General features: G+C 34.4%; 1 protein-coding gene across 1 annotated transcript; it reads right to left on the bottom strand.

Annotated features, from left to right (window-relative positions):
• Positions 1 to 4722: 4722 nt before the first annotated feature.
• LOC142623606 (thermospermine synthase ACAULIS5-like) lies at positions 4723 to 8731 on the bottom strand. Its single transcript, XM_075797044.1, has 10 exons — positions 8040 to 8731; positions 7247 to 7313; positions 7043 to 7137; positions 6828 to 6930; positions 6167 to 6255; positions 5910 to 6066; positions 5594 to 5669; positions 5421 to 5479; positions 5091 to 5227; positions 4723 to 5001 (listed from the first exon to the last, which is right to left on the bottom strand). The coding sequence occupies exons 1-10, from the start codon at positions 8180 to 8182 to the stop codon at positions 4914 to 4916; spliced, it is 1014 nt and encodes a 337-aa protein (XP_075653159.1). The 5' UTR covers positions 8183 to 8731; the 3' UTR covers positions 4723 to 4913.
• Positions 8732 to 9058: the final 327 nt, after the last annotated feature.

The raw sequence follows: 9058 nt of genomic DNA, 5'->3' as shown, positions 1-9058 counted from the left end.
ATGTGATGATTCAAACACATAGATGATGGCATGAAGCATGTAGAGAACATTGATCTAAGCACGTGAACACACCGATCTACACATATAAGCATGGAAATGCGCATATAGGCATGTGAATGTACATCTAAGCATGTGGGTGTTAGCATAGAAACATGGAAGAACACAAATCCAAGCATACAAGTATGTGAAGGCATAGACAGAGGCATAGGAGCATAGAACATGCATACAACACATGTAGATCTAAAGCATAGCCAAAGACATGATATCAAGCATGTGAGCATGTAGACCCTAACATCAACACATGGGATAGAAAAGATCTAAGCATCTAAAGTATGGCATAAAGCATAAAACATGTAGAAGAGGCAACTAACACATGAACAAACATGGAAGCATATGGAAATAAGCTAAAAATCATGCTAAAAGCAAGGAACATGCTAGATAAAGTAATAAATCATGTTATTAAGGAAAAAAGAGCAAGATAAATGCAAGAAAAGGATTTAGAAAGTTAGGGGGTGTGGATAGTAGATAAAAAGCTACATCCACACCCTTAAACCCCAAATCCAAGGTGTAGAACCAAGAAAAGGAAGATTGGGTATAAGGACAATACCTTATATTTTTGATGAAGAGAAGAATCAAGAGGCTTTGATTTGTTTTGTGAGTGTTTTTGTGTGTAAAATTGTGTTTGGAAGAGAGGGGAAATGTGTAGAAAACGTCCAGACAGAGAGCAGGACCTAGGAAAGTCTCCTTTTTTTTGGTCTAGAGGTGCCTAGGGCCTTTTATAGCAACGGCACGCTTGGAAAGATCTTGACTTCCAGTTTCTAAAAAGGTATGGAACTTGAAAATCCAACAGTCAGATCAAAAGTTATGGCTCCGAAAGTTAGCGGTGCATCAATCGATGCGTTAACTCAGTTTTTATGATATCTCGGCCGTTCTAACTCTGATTTCGACCCATGAATAGTCGCTGGACTAAGAATTTGATAATATTCACAATGGCGTTAGTTTCAACCCATTCTGAAGGCTGGATCAAAATTAGGGTTTCTAGGGCTCGCCGAGAGTTAACTCTGAGTCAAACTTGGTCAAAGCTGCCAAAAATCTCCGAAAAGCTTAGGTTTAATGTAAAACTATGATAGATGATGTTTTGAGGGGATTTTGACTTTGTTTGATTTCGGTTAACTCAGGGTTATTGACTAGGAGCATTTTGGTCATTTTAGCTAAAAAATGCACCTTGGGTGCTCTGGTATCCGAACGAGTTGCGCTTTATCATTCTGGATGTTCTCGCGGCCCCATGCAGAGAAAATAATATTTTTGGATTTTTTGGGGTCCGACATGCAAATCAAGGGCGGACAAAATACAATATCAACAACCCCCAGCAAATCTGATTGCTTCTATGTATCTAGATGCATTCATGGAAGCATTTAGGGTCTGTTTGGATAGAACTTATTGCTGAAAATTGAAAATACTGTAGCAAAATAATTTTTAAATGTGTAAAAAATACTGTTCATGCCAAAAATTACTGTTCATTGGCCTAAAATCATTGTTCATGGCCAATGAACAGTGATAGACGCGCTTGAAAAAAAAAAAAAAATCAGATGTGGACGTGGACGCGCAAATGCTCAATCCAAACGCCCTCTTAGTGTCTCTGATGTGACCACCATTTTCCTCTTCAGCCTTGGAGTTGTACAAGCTTGAATGAATGAGCCTTTTCTTGCCTGAAATAGATTGAATGATCCTGTGGGGGCCTAGGGTGGTGTACTTGGATTGGATTGGCTCATATTGGTTTGGTGTGGTACAAATTGAGTGGATGAGCTTCTCTTGGCCTCAGGTTGTGCACTTGGATTAGATTTGTGCATGTTGGATTAGGGTGGTGCAAATGGTGTGGCAGAGCTGTGCATGCTGGTTTAGTATGGTGCAAATGGATTGGATGAGCTTGTCCAAGATTGAGGTGGTGCACTTGGATTGAAAGTGTGCATGCTATGCTGGAATGATGCAAATGGTGTGGCTGAACTTGTCCCGTTGGAAGAGTCTGATTGAAAGAGTTTCTGGTTCTACTAGTCTACGAACAAGAAAGCTAACAAACTTGCTACAAAAAAACTACTAAAGATTGAAATGGTGGCTTGGTCCAGAAAATTTAGTTGTTTAGTGCATTGTCTTAATACTTTTATCTATTTTTAATTTTTTTTATCATGTGACACAATACATAGATTTCATCCTCTCTTTTTATTTTTATTTTTATATTTTATTTTCATTTAATTATGGAAAAAGTTAACGGATGATTCCCAAAGGACATTGGTTTAGAAAATATTTTTAAAAACTTTTTATATAAAAAGATAACAGTGATTAATTTTTTTGACAATTTTTTATATTACCCATAAAAGTTGTATCAAAATAGTTTTTAAATAGTCCATTAACTCCTTAGGGCACCCAAACCCTTTAATTATTTAACTACTAACAGCTTTGTTTGAAATTACTTCTTGCAGTGTAGCCACAATCATCCTCTATTTATAGCAAACAACATTGAAATCAATTTTGATCCATTCTGTGTAAGCCAAAGAATTAAAAATTGAGCTTGACCATATGATTCCAAATCCAAACAATAAAATGGAAAGAATTTTTTTTTTTTTTTTTTGCTGAATAAAAAAGGGGGTCTTCGGTGTGGGCTCATCAACCCCACGCCACGTGACGGCAATGAGTAATACCACGTGTATCATACAGGCCTTACTGGAGCTATCGCTCGAACCGCTCATCTCTGGGTGCAGAACGAAGACTCCTACCATCAAGTCAGATCCTGTGTGATACAAAATGGAAAGATTGATAGATTATACAATCATCCTTTGATATGTAATTAGATTTCCAATGCTATTATTAAGTCAAATATATTCATTTGCCAGTTCGGTTCCTCTAGACATTCAGTTTGTACTTGAAGGCAATTTAATTATTAGTTGAATAAACGTATTTGATCGGACTGTCTAGGGAAAAAAAAAAAAAAAGGAAGAAGAAAGATTATACATTATTTACTTCTTTTTGGATTAATTAATGTGAATGTGATTTGAAATTATCAAATCGTACTGCTAATATCTTTGACGGTGGTGGTTGAACTAGAATTCAACTTTGACTGGTCCATATGGGACAAACCATATTTACTCATGAGCTTGGCCAAAGTTGGTGTAACATGCTAGTAGAAAAATATGTTGAATTTTGATCACTTCAGTTGTCTTTTTAATAAAAAAAATTAAACACTTTATATATGCTTAATAAGAAATATGAAGTTAAGAGATTGAATTGAATTTTAGGCAAAATCAGAGTGCGTAATTTGTAATCCAGTCTAAGAAAAATTTATATGTTGATTCTACTCTCAATTGAAATAAAAGTAAGCTCCCATTTGTTAACCAATCTCTTATTACGTGATTACTGCGGCTTTGTATTCAACTTTGAGGCAATAGTAGTTAGTACCCCTTTCCAATGGGTGGTTTCTGGCTTTATATAGAATAACTGGCATTGCTCTATTGGACATAGAACTTTTAATTCTAGAACTTTAGTAGTAGAGTTTTTGTGGAATATAGCTTTAATTTGAAAGTACTTTAGTGTTTTGACTTTAGCAAATTAGAATGAATAATTCATTAAAATTTTGAATTTATAAAGTATGAAAGACCCTATAAGCCTAACTTCCGTTTGTCCATTACTTGAAAAAATAAAAAAGAAAAAGAAAAAAAAGTTTTGCCCATTGCGGTTTTGAACTTTTAGTCATTATTTTCTTAGTCGACTGTATGTCGGCATGCCCTAATTATGTGGCCAAGGGTCAAGTTGCTTTCATGGTAATACTCTCCTTCCCAAGATGACTTTTCTAGGAATTTGTGGTACCGACAACCAAGCACCGGTTTTGGTTATAGATAGCAGATTTGACCAAGTCCCAAACCAGCTGCTAGCTGAGCTTTGATGTTTGTAAGCAAACCTTCAAATTCGTAGGAATCATTTGGAAAGGCATATAATCCTTCGACCATGAAAAAAATGAAAATATTGTTTATTTAAGGAACCAACGGGTTGGAGGGAACTCTGTGTTCTCGATAGATTATACTAATTTTGCTATTATACATAGCATTAGATTAGTTTCCTAAGATGTAATTTACCGACAAAGTAGAGGATGGAAGGTAGCCTGTCCCGAAAGGGTTAGTCACAATTGAGGCTCATCACTATTATCTATATAGCCCAATTCAACCTTAGTAACACTAATATTATCCTGTATTACATATTTATCCAATCCAATCCCGACAAGATCCCGGTATCACAAAAACTGTCAACTGCCCTTCGCTTTTAATGTTGATTCCACATATAGTGTGCTTATTTTATGTTTTTGGTGGTCATACAAATATGAGCTTATGCCATTGTGTTTAGTTTTCAATCATTCAATCACGTGAATTTGTTTTCTTGATAGTTAGAACAAAGTTGGAAGCAGTGGCAAATGATTCCCTCTTATTATTAGTTGCATGTAGTTTGTTCCCTTTTTTCTGCAAATGATACTCCATCCTGGTCACATTCTTTTTCATAATCTGTGCAAACTAGTAAATAAAAGTTTCAAACTAGTGAAGGTTAACCCAGGTTGTTTTTGCCAAAGTCATTTAAGCATTCATTTATAACGAAGCACTGGTTTATCAAAGCGGGTTCCTATAGTCTTATAAAGTAGTTGGCTCTGCGTTTCAGATTTAACATACAAGTTACTCAAACTTCTGAAGAGAGAAACACAAAGACCATCCATGACCATTATATCATGCCTTTCAAGTAAGTACGCATACAAAAAGAAAGAAAAAAAAAAAAAAAGGAAAATTGGAAATATAGATAATACACCCAAGATTGTGTTCCAGTACTTGCAGTCTTATATTTTTGTGTTCTTTGCTAGGGGCTCCCTTCTATTCCATTTCTCATCCATGATTGTTCTTATAGGCACTACCATGACCATATATAAACCTTGCTGTTCCCTCTGTGTACACATGAGTCTCATTATCCAGCCTGCCAAATGATCATCTCAAATTAGTTTCTAGCCAGAAAATGAAATTACATATATATGTGCATTCAAAGGTGAAAACAATTAGGCTTACGAATTTCGAACTGCTTTGCTCAAGGTGGATGCTGACGAAAATGTTTTCCCATCAAGGTATCTGTTCTCTCCCTTGATCTTGTGTTTCATCCTAAGGTCTAACTCATCAGCATTCAGCACAAAGGGAGAATCTGAAGCCTGCCATTTTCAACAACTCAGTCGACCAAATTAATTTCAATTTTAGGAATATATATTATGAGAATATAAGGCACTTGGTTGTATTATAATGTTGTATAATACAATATGTTATAAATAATTTTCTCTGATGGGCTTGTGTAAGATTCTGAAAAATACTAAAAAACAGACGAAAGAAGGCATTGATTTGTCATACCATAACCCATCCCCAAGTATCAGCAAAAGAAGGAATATGAGCTGAGTAAGGCACAACATCTGCACGCAAAAAGAAGTCAGTGAGCCATGTGATCATTTCTGTTCTTGTTTAAAGGGGATGACTATTAGAAAGCTTGAAAAAGCAACATATCATTGTTTTTCCAGGTAACTTACATTTGAAAACCTGTCTTAAAGTGTTGTAAATGCAAGAGAATACTTCTGTATGGCTGAATATTCCAGCTGGTCCTGCCTACATAGATTACAATACATAAACTGGTTAATTTTTTCAACAAAGCTACAAATATTCCCAATTTATTGAGGTGTTAAACTATGATTAGTGCAATATCACTTTCCCGACCACCATTGCCTCACTCTTATCGTACATTAATCACAACATGTTGCCTCAACAGTAATAAAATATGTGGTGTCATTAGACTTTTTGTACTTCTTTTCCTTCTCTTTCTCTCAAAACACGCTCACACATACACACCTGTGTGACAAATATGCCACCCTGATTCAGTCTAGGCTTGACAGTAAATTCATAAAAGGATTTGGTGTAGAGTTTATAACATGGGCCTCCCTCAATTGGGTCAGCCAGGTCGCCTATGATCACATCATAAACCTCTTCTCTGCTTTCTAGCTCAGCCCTGCAGCAAACCATGACAATTCATACTGGTTATAACAACAGTAATAATGGTAATAACAATAAGGACAACTATGTGTTGTAATCAAGTAGAGAATGGGGACCTTGCATCATTGATAATGAGATCAAGTCTTGGATCACAGAAAGCTTCCCTGTTTACAATTAAGTAAGACTTGCAAAAATCAACCACTTCCTGCACCATGGAAGAAGTAATTGCTGAGCCACCATTCCTTATTGGGTATAAATTATAATAAGAAATTTCCATTTAATCATATATTTTGCCTTTCTAAAGTATTACTTTTGTCACATACATGTAATAGAAGGTCAGATAAATGTTAGACAGTTCCCTTTAATTAGATATTTTGCGGCTTAAAGTATTGCTTTTGTCACATACATATAATTAAAGGTCAGATACATGTTAGAAATTGGTAACCATTGCTGCTTTCACTAATCTTATTCTTGTCTTTTGTGTGAAGAGACAAGACAAAATAAAGGATCTTTTGCAAGAGCAGCACAAAGAAGAAAAAAACCATTGCTTGTTCACATGTCACAGTAAAAAGTGTAAAACAAATATGATGACAATAGTCATTTTCATTAGAAAGTACTTCAAGAAAAAGAAAAAAAAAAAATCCTAAAGAGAGAGAGAGAAGAAAAAACAAAAAGTACATACGACCTCGTGAAACTAAAAAGTCTTAGAAGGAAATATTGAGTTAAAACACATAATACACACACAAATATATAAATTAAAAACTTTGGAAGTTTTACCTCATCAATGTCACACATAATAACCTTCTCTACAGTCTTATGTCTAAGAATTTCTCTTGCTGTGGAACCTTCACCTCCTCCCATAATAAAAATGGTCCTTGGACTATACAATCAAATATATATGTCAGATTAAAATGTAGCCTCAACATACTATCCAATACTACATAAAACAAGAGTAATAAAAAGTAATAACAAATATTAAGAGGAAAAGGTACTTTGAATGATGAAGAAGTGCTGGATGAACCAGAGATTCATGGTAGATGAATTCATCAGTCTCAGCACTTTGAAGCTTTCCATCAATGACTAGAGCCTATATATGTAAAAACAATGTTTAGCTCAATAAAAAGTTACACTTAGAATTGCTACAAATGAAATGTTTCATTGTCTTTTCAACTAAATTTTTTTTTTATTAGATATACCTTTCCAAAAGGCTTTGTGTCCAACAGTGCAATGTCCTGGTACTGAGTAGCTCCTGTATGCAATATACTACATAAAAGGAAAAAAAAATTATGAATTATAAATATAATTGACAAAAGCCATTACAAGACTTTTTTTCTTTTTAATTAATGTTGTCTAGCTTTTTCATGACCATGGTGTTGAATTGAAAAACTTGTCGCCTTTTTAACAATAGTCTTTTTGAAAGGATTATTATAACAGTTCCCACTTCCTTGTGTCGAAGAAATAATAATTACTTCAAAATCTAGAATATAACCCTAGCAGACAACTTGGGCATTGTCGATCTTGTTGTCCCTTACCCACTTGAAGGGTTAAAAAAAGGAAAGGAAAGGAATTCAAACTTTGCCACAAAATCCGCCTGTGTCCGATTATTATTAAAATTCGGCGGCTTAGACCTTAACGAAAATAAAAATAAAAATGAACTCTTCTGTTATTTTGGTAAGTAACAAAAGAATATATAAATAAAAATAAAAACTCTTTAAAGTAGGAAATGTGACAGTTAATAACAGGAAAAATATGGAGTTTGGATTCTTAAATTTGGAAGATAATTCTCTATCTGACTCTTAATTTTCCAACTTCAGTAATATTTTAAAGGAAAAAAAAAAAGAATGTGTGATATCTTACTATTTGATGGAGTATGAAGAGTAGAACAGCTAGAAGATTTTTATTCAGAAACTCTGTTTAGTCTTAAGATAAATAAATTACACCACTGTGACTAGATAATAAAATAAGCTTTTATGGGATATATATATATACCTATTGAGAGCAAAGGACCATCTCAAATTCTCTTCAATCTCTTCCTCATACCAACAGCTCTTCCTATAACCATTTAATGGAAGTTCTTTTCCATGAACTCCATTCCCATTTGAAATACCATTGGAGCAAGAAATATCACCCATTTTCCTATATCACTCAAAGAACCTTGACGCAAAGAGAGAGAGAGAGAGAGAGAGAGAGAGAGAGAGAGAGTGAGAGCTAAGTGATGACTGATGAGGAGAATAGAGGGCTTGGTACAGAATATAAATGGGAGGGCGGTAGGGAAAGAAATGAAAAGGACTATGATTTGAGCTATGGATGAGTAGAGATATTTATCGAAGTGGGTGTGCTCTCGAGTGTAAAAGAAACACAATATCCTCATGGAGTTTCGGGACAGAGTGCGTGGTTTCTAAGGTTGATTTCTTCGCGTGGTTGTATCCATATTGTCTTCAATCTCTTTTATCCAAAATATTCATTATATTGGACATACGTGATGATCTTTGCCATGTGCATGCGCAGCCATGAGTATGATAAAACGAACGAAGTGATTTTTACGTGTATGATGTGTCAAGGGCTAAAGATTGTGTAAAAAGTAAAAACTTAGCTAAAAAAACAAAAATTTGTAGCTAGGGACCAATGTACTATTGAATTAATTGAACCTTTGCGAATTTTACAATGGGGGCATTTGACACGTGGCATGTACATGTGATGGCATACATATATAAAGCTAGAACGGATGATGATGACCCTTGTAGGTAAAAAAAAAAAAAAAAGTAATGTGAGGGATATTACAAATTTTAATATTTACAATTGGTGATTTGACTTGATGATAAATAATAATTATTAGGAAGTAAACACTATAAATTAAAATTTTATCTTATCTATCTATATATATATCTAACTAAAAATTTTATCTATTATATGTTATTGATGTGGTTCCAATCACATTTATTGTTATAGTGGTTTGCAAATTTTATGTACTAAATTTGCCATACCTTTAAGAAATCTTCTATCTCACT

This window comes from Castanea sativa, chromosome 2 (genome assembly GCF_040712315.1).
Source record: "Castanea sativa cultivar Marrone di Chiusa Pesio chromosome 2, ASM4071231v1".
Classification (NCBI taxonomy): Eukaryota; Viridiplantae; Streptophyta; class Magnoliopsida; order Fagales; family Fagaceae; genus Castanea; species Castanea sativa.
Note: the sequence above shows the minus strand (reverse complement) of the source record. Positions and strands in the feature narration are given on the sequence as shown.